Here is a 19,256-nt window from a genome sequence, read left to right on the forward strand (position 1 = left end):
AATCTAAGATATTAGGATATAGTAGAATTTAACTTTTCTAATACTCTAGTAAGTAAAGAGACTATAGCTAGTATTCGATACCTTCTACTTATAGTATAAGTAGCCTTACTTTATATTAAGCCTAGGAGAATAGAGGTAGATTAAATATCTACTCTTTATTCTTAAACTATTCTATAAGTTTATAAGTCTTATTTCTAGGATTAAAGACTTAAGTATCTACTTTATCTTTAGTATATATAACTACCTTTTTAACTATCTTAAGAAGGTGATTACTATACTTTAGCAGAAGAAGGTTCTATAGAAATAGCTTATATAATCTGCCCTTAAAGCTGTATTAGAAAAGCTTTTAAAATACTATAAGGATATAGATAGTATTAATAGGTATCTTTATACTATTAGTATAATTTTATCTCTATCTTAAAAGCTTTAATTCTTCTTATTAAAGGAATAGGAATTAGATAATCTTAATAAAGCTAGCTAGAAGGATATTTACTAAGATAGTCTTAAGACTTAGGTTAAGCGCTATAAGGAGCGGCTTAATATTAAGGATAGTTAGTTATCGCTAAGTAGTCTATTATCTAGGGTTAGAATATCTAAGCTTAAATCTATATTAGAGTTAAATAACTCCTAGTAGTCTATCGCTCTATAGGAGGATAAGCTAACTTAATATCTTAATTCTAATAAGTCTAATAATCTATCCTTATCCTTTATATCTAACTAATATTAATAAATATCTAGCCCCGCAGCGTTTATCACCTTATATATTTTAGAAAGAAAACTAATATAAATAGCTGATTCTTATAAGTATTACCTATAATATTATATCTATCCTAGCTACTAGTATAGGCGTAGAGCGACTATTTAACTCTATACGTAATATTTATTATTACTAGTAAGGCTTACTAAAGCTAAAGATAATCTAGGATATTATAATATTTATATATATAATAAGGTTTGATCTATAAGAGAGTTAGCGGCTGATTCTCTAGGAGTACCTATCTTCCTAGGAGATCGTAGCTTTAATAGAGGCAAATAGTATAGTTACTACCTTGTTTAAACTAATTAGTAATACTAAGGAAGATATAGTTAAAGAAAGTCAGTTACTACCTACTTTATAACTATTACCTAATATTATACTTAGGAGGAGATAAAGAAATGGCTTACTAAGCGAAGGCGATAAGATACAATCTAGTGCTAAGGATGGTATAGATAAAGAGGGCAAAATTCCTCTCCCTCGATTATCTAGAAGAGTTCGGAAGGTTTTAAAAAGGCTTAATAGATATATAGTAGTCTAGTAGATAGGAACTAGATTCAAGAATATAACACAAGTTTTTATAATAATATATCACTAAAAATTAATATTAAAGAACTTCGGACATATAATCAGGATACTCAAAAATACAGGGCAAATCTACATAAATTATGCATGTCACGAGATTTGCCTGTTTGTCTCGTTTGACGACCCTTAGGGTCACCCGCGGGTGACCCTCCGAGGGTCCAACCTCTAGGTGGACGACCCTTAGGGTCGGAAGGTTGGACCCTCGAACCGCCCTAGTGGCGGGGCGGTTCGAGGGTCGTGAGGGTCACCCGCGGGTCACTGCCAGGTCTAATTATAGAGAAAGAACTATATCGATAGGCTTTATTAATTAAAGCTTTACTTCGTACTAGATCTTAAAGCCCGCCTAGCCTATCAGATTATATATTAAACTAGCTTATAAAAGGCTTCCGTCTTATAATATAAGGTACTATCTTACTCGCTAAAGAAAATAAGGAATTACGGGCTGCTAACAAAAAGCAGAAGCAAAAGCGCACTAGATCCTAGAGGCAGCTACCTACCGAAGAAGGCCTCTCAGTTCAAGAAGTATCTATATTAATTATATAGTAATAGGAAGTAAGTGAAGCACCTCCCCCCGGCCCTAGCATACCTAGAGAATCGACTATTCAGCCACGTACACGGCCTCCCCGGGGGTGTGGTATATACAGATTGCCAGGGCATAGAAGAGAAACATGTCTAGATAGACCACTTAGTTAGTTGAATTAATTTAATGGCGTCATGGTTAAGATAAATGTATTTAAATTTAATGGGTTGGGTTGGGTGCGCCACTCGCTTGTGTGCGCCGCTCGCATGTGAAATACGTTACTTCTAATCCTTTCCAAGGTTAGTTTAAAGGGTATAGTAAGAAATAAGGGAATTCTAGGGATATATAGGTACGAATAGTATTATATTTAGTACCTATTTTAGAAAGTAATAATACCTTCTTACCCTGGGCTATAGGTATAGGTTATTAATTTAATTCATTGCTAATTTGCTGCCAGGTCGGTTGGCGCGATGGCGTCTAAAACCTGCCGTAGAGCACAAGGGTCTATTGTATTTACGGAACAGCACATAGATCATACTTACCTCAAGGAGTTTTGTTCTGAAAGGAATCCCGAATACAAACACTATGAAGAGTCCGCCATGTACTAACTAACTAATACCAGAGATTATGATGAATTTCTCCCCAAAAAAGATCAGATATCCGGGTGTATCAAGCTGACTACGTTGAGGAATATACTCTCGCATTTCGCACGGTTACCATCCAGGTTGATCAGCACATTAGGAACGTAGTGATTAGGTATGTACACACCCTCATTTTATACGACTTCCGCTGCTCATATGTACAGTTTGAGAAGTTTGTGTCTCGACAATCAAGAAATTGCAAGTGTTTTTGTTGGTGATCTGACTACTAGGGAACAGAGAGGAGGGAGAATGCCGGGTTTTACTATCAAGCAGGGACCTACCTAAATAGTTAAAGAGAGACCTGGCAGAAATTCACGAAGGCCGTCTCAACACACTCCTTCAAGTTGAAATTCTAGCCACCGAAATCCTATCCAATAAATGCATCTATAAAAGCACCCACCCCTTGATTTTCATCACTATCTATACGTTAGATACTGCATCTTTTAGACATATAGTTGAAGGAAAGGAGAGCCCCTTAGCCGTCAGTTTGTAAAATGTACCTGTACCACCTACCACGCTTCTCCCCAACCGTGGCAAGAATATCAGTCCTGTTTGATGCCAACCTTTCCCACCTTACGCAAACCCAGAGAGCTCACTAGGCAAACAACCACCATGCCGGCAAAGATAGTCCAATACGCAGCACGGTATCCCTCTAGAAGCTCACTCATCGTCTGAGAAGTACTCGTACCGGTCGCGGAACCATCCTCGTGTGCGGCGACGGAGGTTGCGATAACGGCGGTAACAGCCAGCCCGACTGAGTTACCTAGCTGTGAGATAGTATTGAAGACACTACCAGCCAGAGCCTGTGAGTTGTCGGGGAATGCACGGCAGATGATAAGACTAGAGACAGTCCATAGCACTAGGCGAGATATAAAGATTAGCTTTCAAACCACACTTATCAAGAATAAACAAAATCGTTGACACGGATAATTACTTGATGGAAGATTACTCACCGTCGCCATTGATAGGACTTAAAGTCATAGCAATAAATGCCGCAGTCCAGTAAGTCCATTCAGGTGATGCAACCGCCATTAGGATTGGTGAAACTGCGGTGATCACTGCACTTATCCCCAGCAGCATGTTGACATTCACCTTTGACACCAGATGAGCAGCAATTATGTTGGTAAGCACGCCAACTCCGGCCATGGGCAAGAAACGAATGGACGCCTGAAGCGCTGAAAGGTTCTGGACGTCCTGGAAGAATAGGGTAGATATGTACTGGAAGGAGTTAAATGCGGCCCATGTGAAGAACATGGCCACACAGATAAAGAGAAATGGCAGATTCCGCCATAAGGCGTTTGGAATCAAGGCTGGCTTTTGGCGCTTTACCTGCCACCTGACCCAGAGGGAGAAGACAGGGAGGAGTAAAAGCGAGATAATAAGCAGGACTATATATTGGGGCTTCGATATGTTCTTGTAGCTAACTGTGACCATACTATAAAGAGATTAGCGGGATCCAAAAGTTAAACAGATATATTGGTGAAGACTCACGCAAGAACATAGGATAGAAGCCCAAAGGCCAAAGCGAGAATGACTACGCCAATCCAGTCGATATTGTACGCGAGGTTATGCCATGTGATCTTTGACAATTTCTTAGAATCCGTGTCCGACGGAAGGATAAAAATGGACGACACAAATAATACTGCGTCGAGAATAGCAGTGATATAAAAGCCCCATCGCCAGCCGATCGTGCTGGCCAAGACACCACCTAGGATCAGTCCTAATGCGTAGCCTAAAGGCTGGCCCATGCCTGTCGCTGCAAAGGCAATATTCCTTTTGCGCCCGGGTGGAAAGGACGCCGTCACCAGCGACATCGACGTTGGGAGACACATAGCCACAAACAAGCCCAAAAGAGCACGGAAGATGATGAATTGGTTACCAGTGCGGGCGAGTCCACATGCAAGTATAAGGGGACATGAGGCGCCGCTCCCGATCAGCCACATCCTTTTAGAGCCGACGACATCAGCAACAGAGCCAAATGCTAACAAAGTGCATCCTGCAGATAGCGCATACACAGATGCTGGCCAGAAGATCAGATCGCGGTCGAGGTTGATGTCGGTTGAGATACGAGGAAGTGCGGTGGTCAGAATTCCAGTTCCTGAGACGCTGATAAAAGTGACACCCGTTATGATGGTGATAATCAAGAATGACTGCAATGTTGTCTTCTCATCCTTCTCCAAAGAGGAGCCCTCGAATGGACTCTTATCGTCAAGCCTTTGTAGCTCTATCGCTGGGGCCGTAAATTCGTTGAAGCTCCTTTCATCGTGGGATTCCAGTACTAAAGCAGGCGATGTTGTTGTTACGGTCGTCATCGCAGTAGTCAACGGTGCCCTGTCGTCTTATGATAACTGACAAAGGAATCCTGAAATTTCATCAAAAGAAAAATACCTTTCAAAGAACTGGCCCCGGTGAAAACAATAATTAGGTTAGTCCTCCGAATAGCAAAGTCCGGGAGAGAGGCAAAGTTGAAGCAAACACGGAGCGTCGCCATTTCACACTCCATCTCCTGGCCCCTGTGCTCTCTTAATAAGCGGAAGTGCCTTTTTTGTCCTAGTTACATGCAATCCTTGTAAGTTTCTATTTACAGCTCTTATCTATATCCTACTATAATACGGAGTAATAAGAGCAGAGACGAATCATATAGTAAACGTAAAGCGGAGTCCGCGTATCTCCGTCGTTAGCTTCCAATACGCCATGCCACCCTCTACTTTCAAACGGGAATTTCCCTAAATCACTCGCTAACTATGGAGAGGCCTTGCAAAAAAAGGCACCAAGGCACTAAGGCCGCTTTGATAGTTAAAATTCACTGATTCATATGCTCGAATTCTTTTCCGTGTCATTTTTGGTTTTTTCTTCTTCTATTTCTTCAATACTATTGTTTCACAAGAATGCATTTAAAGAAAGAAAAAGAAAAAAAAAAACAATACATCGGCAAACTAAAGCTGGACCTCACAAACTAGAAACCATCGTTCCCAAACACCTCCAGCCACGAGCTTTCTGCCTGTTGAATCCAGTGCATTACCGGTAAGAATGCTAATTTGGTTTCCGTCGTCCCAGAAGATGATTTCGGGTGTGAAATTGTTGGTTTTGACCAGTCGAAGGACAGTGGCCTCAACAGGGGAGCTATAATTGAGGGGGCCATTGCCAAAGGCGCGTGGCAGTATGCTCCTTAGGTCAGGAACCACTATACGCGGCGGTTAATACTAACATCAAGGAGGGATAAGGTATGTACACACCTGCAACAATAAGGTCTCCATTCTTTGACTCTGACATATTATCCGGGGACGCCCCTAGGACCTGTGCTAATCAGTCAAATATTTCGAGTGACTCCAGTCAAAGCAACTCACAATTGTCTGTTTCTTGGCCAGAAGTTTTGTGTCTGCATGGACATCATAGAGCGATACCGTCCCATAAAGGGTATCAGCAACTGCTAGTGTTTTTCCCTCATCAAATAGTAGAATGCCGTTGGCATAGGCATGTGAATTTCGAGGGGTAGCGACATTGCATTTGAGCTTGAGACCGGTGTCTGCACAGAATACCACAGAAGATGCCCAGGTGAAGGGGCCGTATTGATCCTCCAGCTGTCGTCTCAGTCCTTTAGCAAAGAAGTGGTCATTTGAGATGAAAAATGAACTACAATACAGTAAGAATCAGATTCAATTGGAAAGAATTTATAGCCTAACTTTGGTCCAACAGCGGCGATTTCATTTGGCGTTGTGATCAAGGAATCGAAGTATTCTTTTAGCTAGTTACATAACTAGCTAGTACTATGGAATGACGGAATATGTGAAATTTGAGAGCATCAAACACATTGACATAATTCCTACAGACGAAATAAATTCAAGCAATCACTGAGCCAGTCTTTCGAGAATTTATCAAGGGTTCTACATGGAAAAATCGGTTTACTCATTTCAAGCCACTTTTACTGCCTACACTCTAGCTGTAACACCAAGAAGAATAGTCGGCCGCTCATGTGGCCTTACTATGTATGTTCTCTGACTGTATGTAAAGGTGATAATAAAGGTACGTTGTGCAAGAGACTTTGCTATGTATAATCTTTGTTTGATAATTGAAAAGGGAAGAAATTCCTAAAGCCAACGAAAACGTCGCCACACGGCCGCCTATGCGGCCGACTATCCTTCTCATCAATCAATATGGACAAAATAGCTTAATTCATTTGAAAAACTCCACCTTCAGCGCCTAACTCCTACCTCGCCCCTAGAAACGATGATATATCTACACCTTCCAACCACCTTCCGCCATCAAAGCGTCACCCAAGATCTTGTTGACCTTCAAGAGATGCTGATCACGGAATCTGGGGGCCACAAGAGATATGCCAACAGGCATGCCATTAGCACCGATAAATGCAGGTATGTGGATGACAGCCATATGAAATCCCTGTTGTAGAGTTAGCGAATGATGAACCAAATGCAATTTCAAGAAATCACTCGCCGTCCACATAGTGTTAAAAGCTGCAGAGCCCATGTCGTCAAGCCCGAGGGGCGCTTCGTCCACGGCACTAGGTGCTAGAATCACTGAGTAGTTCTCAGCTAGGTTGTTGACTGCGTTCCGCATTCTAGCGTACGCATCAAAGGCTTCCATCCTCTCTTTATTGGTGTAGTTGGCAGTGTTCTCAACCAGATCGCATATTTCTGCGGCGAGATTTGCCTTGTCTATCCAATATTCCCTGAGAAAGGAAGCTTGAGCTTCGCCACCGAGGATCACTTTCTGCGATCCCTTTAGAACAACATAATCATTGACCTCAGTGGGAAAAGTGACTTCTTCAACCTGTGCGCCCCTGCTTTTGAGAATTGCGGCCGCTTTGTTCATGGCTGCTATGGAGCCAGGTCCCGCCTCCGGCCACATCGGAGTCTTCATCACGGCAACAGAGACTTCTTTCAGTGGGATTTCACCAGGAGTCTTGTCGTCCACAAGAGCAAAGGCGTCGGCAAGTAGCTGTAGATCTTCGACACTTCGAGCAAAGAACCCCAAGGTATCAAATGTCGGTGCAAAGGTCTTTTGGCCTTCTATTAGAATGGCATTATAGGTTGGCTTCATAGCAAAGACTCCCGTAAATGATGCTGGACGAATAACGCTACCACCAGTCTGTGATCCAAGGCTTAGTGGAACCTGGTAGTCGGCTACCGCTGCCGCAGATCCGCATGAAGAGCCCCCTGGGGTCCGATTGGGGTTATGAGGGTTAGTGGTGTCTGGTCCCGAGTTGCTCACGGTAAACTCCGTCGTGGTAGTCTTGCCTGCATAGTGTATTAGATCATAAAGAGTGAAATCCCTAAAGCATCAGAACTGACGAACCGAAGATGAGAGCTCCGGCAGCTCGTAGAATTGCAACGGCGGATGAATCAAAGCCTGACTGATGTCCTTTATATATAGGAGAGCCAAACTGGGTGGGCATATCTGGAAACATATAAGCGGTGGTGGCGGTCATAGTTACACGAATAATGCTATACTATACCTTTGGTATTCATGATATCTTTGATACCTATCGCTAGCCCATGCAGTGGCCCTCTCTGGTCTTGGGGAATCTGATCTAGATCTCGAGCTTGACTGAGTACAAATGCGGGATCTGATGCAATATGAGCAGATAATTCTTTTGTTTTCTCACTTAGATAACAGGTATAAGAAGGGAAAAGCTACCTAGGAATGCCCATGCTTTGACAGTGCCGTCCCGCTCCTCAATACGTCTCAAGAGACAGCGGGCATATTCCTCGGTAGTGATAGTGTTATTCTGGAGCATATCCCGCACTTGAGTGGCGGTCAATAGGTGTAGCGTTTCCATCATGGTTAATGATAGTCGGGATATCAGACGGGGAGAACCAGTGAATGGTAAAAGTGGAAATCGAGATAGAGCAGTCGCACGACTAAATACTGAGCAAAACAAAGAAAATTTCGAGAGGAATCGCATGGTAGGTGCGGTAAGATATCTATAGAAAACACAGAGTCTCGAGGTCGATGTTGCACTGTCACTTGTCTTTCGAGGTCACTCGCAAGACACCATTGGTCAACAACAGCACGCCCCCGAGTCGAATATCGAGGTCGTACTACAAGCCACGAATACTTGAGTTGGAGTCATCAATGGAGGACAAAGATGGTGGAACAAAGGAAGTGGGGGGAAATGAGCCTTCTCACATCGGGTAGCTAATCAAAACACAACATCCAGCCGAGTCCAACCCGTGAGTACGTGCGGAGTGTACAACATTGAACTTACACTGGGAAACTTGAAACTTTGAAAGTTTTTAAATAACAGCAAAAGAAAGAAAGGAAAGCAAATGAAAGAAAGGCAAAAAGAAATGAGGTGCCAGAGCCAGAGTCCAAGGATAGAAAGATTTGGTGTCGCTAATCATGGCTGGTAATTCTTCCTCTGGCCCTGGTCATAGATGGTCTTTCCTGAAGCAATATTGCTACCAATATGCAACATGGCACGACCAGATCCGCCGACAACTTTGATTTCGATGTTACTTGCTTGGCTGGCCAACTCAACATTGTCACCAATCTGGCCCACAAAATCATCCTTCACTTGAATCTCTCCGACATGGATGGTGCGTTGCTGGAGTTCCATCTGGAGCATATCCTTTAAAACCTCATCTTCGCCGTCGGTAACCTCCCTCAAGAGCTCTAAGCTGCTAGAACTCATAACCAGGACTTCCTTCCTACACAACTGTCCTTGTTCGGGGGTTGTGGAGGGAAATAACTCCACCAAATTATTGACAAGATCGGAAATGTTCTCAACCAAATTTTCATAGTTTCCTCTCTTGTAAAGAGCCCAGACAACTCAGTCTCTCTTTCGAGGCTTCAAACGACCATCAATGATATTGCGCATGGTGAGATGGAGACCGTTCAGCGAATTGTTTGCTTTGGCAATTTCGGTATCCGTGTCGAGGAGCAGCAATTTTTCGGGCTTAGCGGTACTCTTGAAACGAGCAGAGGTCTCGGTCGCGATATTGAAAGCCTTTTCAATCTCCATGAGCCAGTGATAGGCGCTCTTGATCTGTTCTTTCCCGTAGAGATCTGCCCGAAGTCTCGAATCGGGGCCTTCGATGCCCATTGCCGTGCCCCATCTTGTTAGCCGCAACTCGCAGGCTTCGAGTTTGCATAAAGTCATCCCAAAGTCCTTCTCAAAGTCTCGACCAAACTGAATGTACCGGCAGCATTCGACGCATGATGTGAACATCCCCGGAATGCCTCCCAGTGCAAGAGCGAAACTGATGGGGTCCATGATTGACAACGCTTTCTAATTGAAGGTTGATGAAATTGCTTGTTTTAAGCTAGTCAAAAGTCGAAGAGAACAGCAATAGTATCTATATTGTGCTGTAGATATTAGTGACAAATGCGGCAAATGGGGAGAAACTCAATGGAAATCCTCGTACCATCCCCTACATTCAGAATACGGCTCTCAAAAGAACTTCAATCTAAATTAAACGTCCCGGTGAGAGATTATCGCTACTATTATTCCAATCCCAGCAGGTGGAAAGGTACAAGTGATTCTCAGAAGTGATGGATTGTAGGATTTTCCATATTTGATGAGTGGAATAAAGGTCAGTTTTACAAAACATGAACAATGTGAGACACGAGTGAATCAGGAGGCTTTTGGATTATAGCGGTGAACAGAGATTAGCTCTAGTGTTTTATGGCTGCCTGCATAGACCTAGTTGGTTTTGGGCTCATGGTAATGTTTCTCGTAGTTTCACCTAAAGCCCGACTTAGATACGAGGCACAGCAGGCATGCGGCTCGTCGCATCAATGAGGATCGACCAACTCCATTCCGGGGCAGCAAGGATATTGCAAGTAGCTTAATGGATCAGATCCCAGAAATGTTCTACGCCCCCTTTTCCTAATCTTTTCATCTCAAACCCGCCTCTCCATCGTGAGTCCTCTCCTATCGATTGATACACAAACTTTGAGAAAATTCAACCCACATCAAAGGAAGCGGCAACGATGAGTTTGGAAAACTCTTCCCCAAGTACCAACATCAGAACGGTTGAAGCCAATCATCAATCAATTGTCCACATCGGCAACAACAACAACTACAACTATATCAACCTTTTCGTGCCGGGTATTGTCCTGTCTACCTTGCCCAATGCTTCGGAGGTAGCCTTTGACTCGCACCACAATCAGTATGAAGCGAACTGTCTTCAAGATACCCGAGCAGAGCTCCTCCGAGACATAAAAGCATGGGTTGAAGGCCCAGATGAGAGCTGTGTCTTTTGGTTACCAGGAATGGCGGGAACCGGAAAATCTACTATCGCTCGCACTATTGCCAAGACCTACTATGGCCGGGATCAGCTAGGAGGGAGCTTTTTCTTCTCGAAAGGTGGCGGTGATATTAGCAAGGCCGACAAATTGGTCACTACTCTTGCTCAGCAACTAGCCTCCGCAATTCCGTTGACAGAACCCTATATATATGAAGGCATCAAGAAGCTGGGAAACGTCATGAAGCATTCCCTACATCGCCAGTGGGAGGCGTTAGTAATCGGTCCACTTTCTAAGCTCAATTCTTCTCCCTCCATGTTGTCTTCCTCCACGGTATCCCCTTCCACGGTCCTGTTTGTCATTGATGCATTGGATGAGTGTGGTGATGAGAATGATATCCGAGTCATTCCTCAGATCTTGACTACATACTTGTCACTCAGCAACATCAGATTGCGGATCTTCATTACAAGCAGACCTGAAACTCCTATCCGTTCCAACGTCCATAGGATAAGAGAAGCAGGACACAAGGTGGTTGCCCTCCATGATATCCCGTCTGACTTGGTCGACCGAGATATTCGCATTTTCTTTGAAAAGGAGCTCTCTACTATTCGGGAGGAACGTGGCTTTGACCATGACTGGCCCGGCGAGGTAGTCACCAGGCGCTTAGTTGAGAATTCGTTTGGTCTCTTTATTTGGGCATCGACTGCATGCCGTTTCATTCGCGAAGGCAATCGATTTGTGACGAAGCGAATCAATAAACTAATCAACGTCAATCGCCTTAACAATGGGCCGGGAAAGCATTTAGACAAGATCTACACAACTGTGCTCCAAGACTCTATTCCGCAGAACAGCGATGGAGAAGGGGAACGCGACGAAGAGGAAGAGGAAGGGTTCTATTTGATACTAAGACAGGTTCTTGGAAGTGTCCTCATTCTATGTTCCCCACTCTCCATGGAATCACTATCTAAGCTGCTTGTTCAGCCTTTGGGTAATATCAAGGATACGCTAGCCGATTTGCATCCCATTGTCAACATCCCCGATCTGATATCCGATACTATTCGCTTACATCATCCTACGTTTCGTGACTTCCTCCTTGATCGGAATCGATGTACCGATGCCAACTTTTGGGTAGATACAAAGGAAGTGCATAAGACCTTGGCCAAACAATGCATGTATCTTATGTCGAGAATGCTCAAGAGCAACATATGCGGCCTCAAATCACCAGATACGCTAGTCAAGGATGTTGATCGTGATCTAATCAACCAATGTATCCCCCCTGAGCTCCAATATGCATGCCTTTACTGGGTTCAACATTGCAACAAAGGCGGGATGCACCTCTGCGATGGGGATTCGTTTCATGTTTTCTTCCGAGTGCACTTTCTTCATTGGCTCGAGGCTATCAATCTGATAGGAAAGAGTGATGAGATGGGCTCAATCATACGATTGTACCATTCTATTCTTGTGGTTTGTGTTTTCAAATGCTCATGTTCAATTCAACTAGCTAACTGACATGCGTGATATATTCTAGCCGGCCGATAATTTGCATCAAACGTCTTTTGTTAAAGACGCAAGGCGATACATGTTCGCGTTTCACAACGTCATCAAAAAAGCACCCCTCCAGGCGTACATGGCTCTTATGTTTATCCCACCTACCAACGGACTCAAGTACCACTTTCAGTATCCAATGCTACCCTGGATCCAACACACTAAAATTGCTGAACCAAATGTTCCCAAGGCAAAGGACGAGTTTAACTATGTCAGTGACCTAGCATTCACACACGATAGCACAAGGATCGCCTCTGGGTCAAACTTTGAGGCAGTCAGGCTCTGGAACATAGCGATGAGAGCGAAGCTTTGGAAATACGAAGGGGCAATGGATAAGGTCAGTTCCGTTGCCATCTCGCCAGACGGGATGACCCTCGCCGCGGGATCGGATGATTGGACAGTCATGGCCTGGGAGATTGGAACGAGACGCTTGCTTTATTCTCTTAAAGCTCATTCCGGTTGGGTAAACTCCGTTGTATTCTCTCCGGATAGCAAGCTACTCGCGTCAGGCTCTATGGACGCAACGGTAGCACTCTGGAACGCGGAGACTGGGCAATTGGTCAAACGAATCCACAATCAGTTGAGCTGTGTCAATTCCGCTGCCTTTTCTCCTGATGGTTCCTTGATTGCGACTGGGTCTCTCGACAACGCGGTAAGGCTCTGGGATATCTTTTCCAAGGCGGAAGAGCCACGCATGATACTCGACGGTCATTCGGGTTGTATCAATTGCGTCCGTTTCTCGGGAGACGGAAGGCGGATTGTCACTGGATCGGATGATATGATAATTAAGATTTGGGATGCAGTCACCGGAGCAGAGTGTGGAACATTAAGGGGACATACAAAAAAGGTCATGGCAGTTGCATTCTCCGTGGATGCTTGTCTCATTGCGTCTGGTTCCGAAGATAAGACTGTCCGGATTTGGGATGCGAATGACAGCAACACAATACAAGTCCTCCGAGTTCATACAAGTGGGATAAACTCAGTTCTATTCTCACCGAACAATAAGGTTTTAGCATCAAGCTCCTTCGACGACAAAGTCCATCTCTGGGATACAGTAACATGGGCACCACTCGGGGAACTAGAAGACTTTGAAGAGGACCTCAACTCTGGGGCGTTGGCGACTCAGTGGCCCAATGTTCCAGCCTGGGGCGAGAGTTTGCAAAGTCCTAGGAAGTTTGAAGGACATTCTCAAAAGGTTACTTGCGTCCTCTTTTCCTCAGATAGCGAATGGCTCGCTTCCGGCTCGGAAGATGCGACCATCAAGCTATGGCAGAAGGGGGAGGGATATCGGCAACTCGAGGGCCATTCTGATGGTATCAAACACCTCATATTCTCCCCAGACAGCCGTCTCCTTGCGTCAGCATCAAGTGATAAGACTGTGAGATTATGGGAAACCAGAACAGGAATGGCATCTCATACTCTCGAAGGTCATTCAACTGGTGTCACCCTGATCCTCTTCTCATCAAACGGCCGGCTACTTGCGTCATGTTCCAATACCACGACTAGACTGTGGAACCCAAAAGCTGGAATTGAATTAAGAAGCCTGGAGGGTCATTCAGCGGCAGTAAACGGTCTCGCCTTCTCGCCAGACAATGGCTTTATTGCTTCGTGCTCAATGGATACAACAATCCTTCTCTGGGATCTAGACGTCAATTCAGAACCTTTGGCATTCAGAGGGCATTCCGGTCCAGTGGAGTCAATTGCGTTTTCGTCAGATGGAGCACTACTTGTGTCTTGCTCGGAGGATACCACGATTAGGCTTTGGAAAATGTCTGGAGCAACGTGCATCATAATCGACGGTAACACACTCCCGATCAGCAGAGTCGCGTTTTCACCAGATAGCCAATTGGTGGTTTCTTGCACTATCGATGGGACGATCAGTCTCTAGGATACGAAGACGAAATCAGCGCAAGGTTCATTTCAAGCCGGCATCATGATTCGCAGAGTATCTTTCTCCCATTGTGGTCGATATGTCGAAACTGACCGAGGTGTATTGGATATTGCCTCTTTTTCCGTTCCTTCTTCTTTAAATTTATCTTGTCCAAATACCATTTTCGTGACGCGAGAGTGGCTGAAGAGGGATATGATAAGTTTGGTTTGGTTTCCTGAAGAGCATCACGCGACTAGTGTGGCTACACTGGGCGAGGTGATTGTAATTGGACATGCATCCGGGATGATCTCGTTTATTTATGTTTAGTTTGATCTTCATCAGTCCAATAAATATCCCAAAAATGAAATATTCTTCTCGGGAGTGCAATAGAAGGATCAGTCAATAACAAAAGGTTGTTATATTGCACGCAATAATTCAGATGAGAGAGAGAGTTCCATCAATTGGTTTGTAAATCTATCTTTTGGTTTTGTCACCTCCATGCTTCACATCTCTATCCCTGTTTGTCCGTGATGCTGGTCTTCATGTTAGACTCCGCGCTTAAATTCCAGCTGTCTGCTTGCATAGCCTCGTGGGCCTCAGTTAGTTCCACTTGCTCCGCTGGCCTGCTAGCTTTGGGGGACACCTTTGACAGAATTTTCTGCTTCGCGAATAGCTTCATCGACCACCTTGTCAATCTCGTAGTAGTACATCCACGACTCCGAAGCTAGCGATACTCTCTTCACTCGCTCCGAAATCTCCTCGTCGATTGGAAGGCCCTCCGCTCTCAGGGCAGCCTTGATAGAGGCAAAGTTTTCCACAACTTTGAAAAGGCGCTCGTAATGAGGAACCCTGATAGAGTTGAACAGCTCGAGTGCGTCGACCAAAGGCCTCTTTCTTGACCAAGCCCAGTAAAGTGTCTTGGCCAACGTGCACACGTCTTCCAGCGCAAATCCAGCCCCGGCCCCAAAGTTCCCTTGCAGAGGATAGGAAGCATCACCGACGAAAGCAATGTTTCCGTGATTTACAATGCGCTTCAAACGAGGACCGAAAAACAGAGCAAACTCTTGTGTTTTCTCCTTGGCAGCAAGGCACAAAAGCTTTCTGATGGGAGGGCAGAAATCATTGTACTCGTGTAAAATGGTATGGAGGTCAAATGGTTGGCCCCAGCTGACTGGTTCCTGTCCTTCTTGTGGTGGCCGAATGCGAGTCGTTACTTCAAAATCGGCATCTCCAAGTGGGCATGTATACACATATAAACCGCTGGTATTCTTCCAGAAAACTGGAGCCCATGGAATTTCACTAATCTTCTTGACCTCGGCCTGGCTCACGATGGTTCGATACACGAATTGTCCGTTCCAACGAAGGGTGTGATCCGGAAAGCAGAATTTTCGTACAACCTAGCTCAAATTTAGTCTTTGACTTGCATAACCGAAAGAGGATGTCCGTCTTACCGATCGAATACCATCCGCTGCAATCACCAAGTCGACTTCATCCACAAACCCATCGTCAAACAAGATGCGAACCCGCCTGTCTGGACATTGTTCCATCGCAACAAGCCTCTTAGACGAATGTATGCGAGATTGATCTGCATTTTGTAACAGGGCAGATTGGAGCTTAGCCCGGACGAGACGGGAGGTTTGGTGATGAAGAGGTATGTTGTCCGGGTTGAATTTCTTGCTCAGCAGCTCCCCACTCCTTCCGTTACTACCACATCCAGTAAGCAACGGTTCACCAAATATTCCAAGCATAGGACACATACCGCCTCTGCTCTATCAGCCCTTCTGCAGATTGAAAAATGTCTGTGGCGTTGATATTTCTGGCTGCTCCATTGCGCTCGAGAAGTCTCCAAGTGTGCGACTGTAATGAAATTCCTCCCCCAGTCTCGCTGATCTGTGGCTTTTTTTCATATAAATTCCAGCACACAAAAGGCAGCTTGACCAGCTCAAGAGCAGCACCAAGACCCCCAGGTCCACCTCCTATGATGGCGATTTTCATTTGTTTTGATGCTGATGATATCGCAAATGGCGATTCTCAAAGCCCTTACTAGTGCCGAAGCCCCTCTTTATACGCTTCATCGAAACTACCAGCGCCTTATACTCCAATGGGCGTTGTTCTAGGGGCTCAATGATAGCTGTCTCTCTTCTGTTTCAGCTTCCCTTACCCATCCCCGGTCTATATTGCTGTCCTAGATACGGAGTAGCATCGACGGGACAATGACAGCAGAGACAGTAGTGGATCATCCTTTGTTCTGTATCCATTATTGTTCATCCTTGATTCTCCCGGTAGTCATGTTGTTAGTTTCGATATAGTGGTGTTCGAAACGGCCATCGGCCATCAATTGAGTAGCATATATTAATCCCCCGCCCCCCATTATGCATCTTTGTATACATGCAGCAGAAAGCCAATCATTTCAGCATTCTCTCAGTTTCAGGTGGAACTACCAGAAAAGTAGAATCAGCCTAAACCAATCAGATCCCTGCAGACTCTTCGCTCGACACCTTCACCCGAAATTTGATTCACATTATTCATATCCTGTACCATCCCTCATCATTCTATAAACTAAATCTCAGAGATTACACACTTCACTACTTCTGGCAACATACGCGTATGTACACACAGTATATTTGCAAACATATATGTATAAAGATACATATCCACAGTTCATCTGTCTTGCATCAATCTACAATGAGATTTGCCTCCTCTCTAATCGAAACCAAGGGTTGTGTTTCGCATACCCACTGCCCTGGAGTATCTAGGACCATTGTTTACCTGGGTCAGAGTGGCAAGTTTCAGGGTCAAAGAGAACAAAGAAACACCCACAAACCTATTCTATATCATATAGCTACTATATATTGAACTACTTGGGAATTCCTCTAGTGTTAGTAAGCTGTAGTTCCTACCTACCTAGGAACCTAGATAGCCTACTCTTCAGTACCGGGCCGTGAGTACATACCGCCATTAAAATCTCTGATTTCTGGATACCGCTGATAGTCAAAAGCATATGGCGGTGCCTCTTGTTCTTCAATTTTTTATCGGGCTCACTATGCAGGTTTTCTTTACCTCCGCGAGCATTCTTCTCGTTGACCTTCATCCCGAATGCCACGCAACAACCCAAGCGGCGAATAATTTTGTGCGATGTGAAATGTCTGCAGGTATACTTGCTCTACTGGATTTGCTTCTTGGAACGCTTGGTACGGGGTTGTGTTTTGTTCTCTTTGCAGCCCTTGCCCTTCTCACTTTACCGCTGCTTTATCTTTTAGAAGGGAGAGGTATGTTCTGGAGACAGAAAAGCTTCAGATCAGCAGTAAATTCTTTATTGGAGGACTCGGGGTTTGGAAGGAGGCAAAACAGAGGACGGCCAATTAAAGGAAAGAGGCTACCTTCCTAAACAGCCATAAATTTGGCCATAGAAAGCGACCTTTTGACGCGCTTCCTTCCCTGGCTGGTATAATGATCACTAGAATTTACTGCCGATTACCAGCATTATAATTGAATGGTATTGAAATTGAATGTTTGTCTATATTTTACAATAATGCCCCTGCATGCTTCCCCCCAAGTCCTCTATACCTAGATGTGTGGCCAGCACTTGCCGAACCTTGTCCCAAATACCCTTCCGTGCACTTATAACAGCTTGCTGGCGCTCTGTTGCAAGATTATATATGTATTTTTGTGCCACATTATCTGAAATGAAGTGCAAATAGCCAAATTGAATATTGTTGTCTTGACAGGCTTCTGCTAGGTAACCGACCTCGCAGTCCACCCAGTCCGCATCCTGCTTATTGTTGGCCAGCCACTCTTCAGTTTCGATCAAGGGGCTTGGCACCGTAATGTGAGTTCCCTGGCACAGGTGTTCGATTTTCATTGTCGATAGTGTCGTACGGAGTGGGCTTTCCCAAGAAAGAAGCTTGCCATCCACGCGACTCAATTCGCCAGTAACTAGCACCTGATTTGGCACATCTTGGGTCCTCAATGACCCTGCCTTTCCCATGTAAAGAACACTGGATATGTTGTTCTGGGTTCGCATTGTGCGAACGGTATTTCCAATGATATCGCCCCAAAGGCTCATCATGCTTCCCACAAAGGCAATAACACTTCCATCAGCCAGGTAGAAGCGTTTCCATGCAAATAACTGATCCGGGGCATCTGTCCCTGTCTCCCAGATATAATCCTCGTTGGTGGCCAGATGGTCCACATACCCGAGGATGACTGTGTCGACAGCGCCCATAAATCGCAAATTCGACTGCGAGAGAATATCCATACAAGCTTCTGAAGAAGGTAGAAGATATTCTACCACTGAGTCAGGGGCCTTGATCGAGTTCAAGTTAAGATGATATGCGATGAGGAGAGCATAATGTTGCACGTAGTCTCGTCCAGGGAAACATCTGATCTCCAGCGTCATATCGTCGACGATCACAGCTATTGGTCGGTGCCAATTGAATCGTTTTTCCCGTTTCTCAATGGGTGAAATATATACATTGGGAGCATTCCGGGCATAGTAGCCACAGACCAGGATGCGCGGCCAGATGCGGCTCCTTATCAACGGATGGATCTTTCCATCGATATATGCCTCGAGAGTGTCGTGCATCAAATGTTTGTCAACCGGAAGAGAGTCATGGTCAACTCTTACTATGGCCATGCTGTTCCACTTATAAGCATTAATTCCGACCCGCGTAGATACATTTGACGGTTCGGGGCCACATATGGTTCGGGTCTGCAGGAACAACCTTGGACGAGATGTCAATCGGATTAACTATTCGCCGGTCTTTCAAAACATTAATTCCAAGGTTATCTATCCCTGGTGATTATATGGGCTTGGTTAGGAAAAGATAATCTATACTGGTTTACAATGTTATATTCGATTTTAATGCCACTTTACAGACAAACTGATATTTGCGGGCAACGTGACGTGTTCGACCTAGATATTCATAAGCCACGGGCATGGGAGAAAATATGTTGACAGGAAGATAAGAGGCCTTAGGAAAGCACGCTAAAAACAACTAGTCTCGCGAATGAAAGCGTTCTGTTGTTTATGGGTCCTGCTGTGGCAACGTAATGGCTGCGGGGCTAAATAAACAATTACACTGACTCTGTTTTTGTATACGATTTCCAAGATTATTATAGTAAAGTCCTCAA

General features: G+C 44.7%; 6 protein-coding genes across 6 annotated transcripts; 1 reads left to right on the forward strand and 5 right to left on the reverse strand.

The window, feature by feature from the left end:
• Positions 1-3,042: 3,042 nt before the first annotated feature.
• Positions 3,043-6,208, reverse strand: PEX2_024200 (Major facilitator superfamily domain, general substrate transporter; the record flags this gene model as incomplete). Its single annotated transcript, XM_016739695.1, has 7 exons — positions 3,043-3,359; positions 3,454-3,935; positions 3,992-4,778; positions 5,454-5,684; positions 5,737-5,797; positions 5,848-6,133; positions 6,195-6,208. The coding sequence occupies 7 exons, from the start codon at positions 6,206-6,208 to the stop codon at positions 3,043-3,045; spliced, it is 2,178 nt and encodes a 725-aa protein (XP_016596457.1).
• Positions 6,209-6,736: 528 nt separating this feature from the next.
• Positions 6,737-7,913, reverse strand: PEX2_024210 (amidase; the record flags this gene model as incomplete). The annotated part of the gene is made up of 2 exons (XM_016739696.1): positions 6,737-7,755; positions 7,814-7,913. The coding sequence occupies 2 exons, from the start codon at positions 7,911-7,913 to the stop codon at positions 6,737-6,739; spliced, it is 1,119 nt and encodes a 372-aa protein (XP_016596458.1).
• A 945-nt stretch (positions 7,914-8,858) lies between these two features.
• PEX2_024220 (uncharacterized protein) lies at positions 8,859-9,734 on the reverse strand (the record flags this gene model as incomplete). The annotated part of the gene is made up of 2 exons (XM_016739697.1): positions 8,859-9,133; positions 9,317-9,734. 2 exons carry the CDS (start codon positions 9,732-9,734, stop codon positions 8,859-8,861), a joined length of 693 nt encoding a protein of 230 aa, XP_016596459.1.
• Positions 9,735-10,453: 719 nt separating this feature from the next.
• Positions 10,454-14,141, forward strand: PEX2_024230 (uncharacterized protein; the record flags this gene model as incomplete). Its single annotated transcript, XM_016739698.1, has 2 exons — positions 10,454-12,172; positions 12,237-14,141. The coding sequence occupies 2 exons, from the start codon at positions 10,454-10,456 to the stop codon at positions 14,139-14,141; spliced, it is 3,624 nt and encodes a 1,207-aa protein (XP_016596460.1).
• Positions 14,142-14,749: 608 nt separating this feature from the next.
• PEX2_024240 (Monooxygenase, FAD-binding) lies at positions 14,750-16,118 on the reverse strand (the record flags this gene model as incomplete). The annotated part of the gene is made up of 3 exons (XM_016739699.1): positions 14,750-15,520; positions 15,575-15,827; positions 15,883-16,118. The coding sequence occupies 3 exons, from the start codon at positions 16,116-16,118 to the stop codon at positions 14,750-14,752; spliced, it is 1,260 nt and encodes a 419-aa protein (XP_016596461.1).
• A 1,522-nt stretch (positions 16,119-17,640) lies between these two features.
• Positions 17,641-18,708, reverse strand: PEX2_024250 (uncharacterized protein; the record flags this gene model as incomplete). The annotated part of the gene is made up of 1 exon (XM_016739700.1): positions 17,641-18,708. One exon carries the CDS (start codon positions 18,706-18,708, stop codon positions 17,641-17,643), a length of 1,068 nt encoding a protein of 355 aa, XP_016596462.1.
• Positions 18,709-19,256: the final 548 nt, after the last annotated feature.

The sequence above is a fragment of the Penicillium expansum genome (assembly GCF_000769745.1).
Source record: "Penicillium expansum strain MD-8 chromosome Unknown contig66, whole genome shotgun sequence".
Classification (NCBI taxonomy): domain Eukaryota; kingdom Fungi; phylum Ascomycota; class Eurotiomycetes; order Eurotiales; family Aspergillaceae; genus Penicillium; species Penicillium expansum.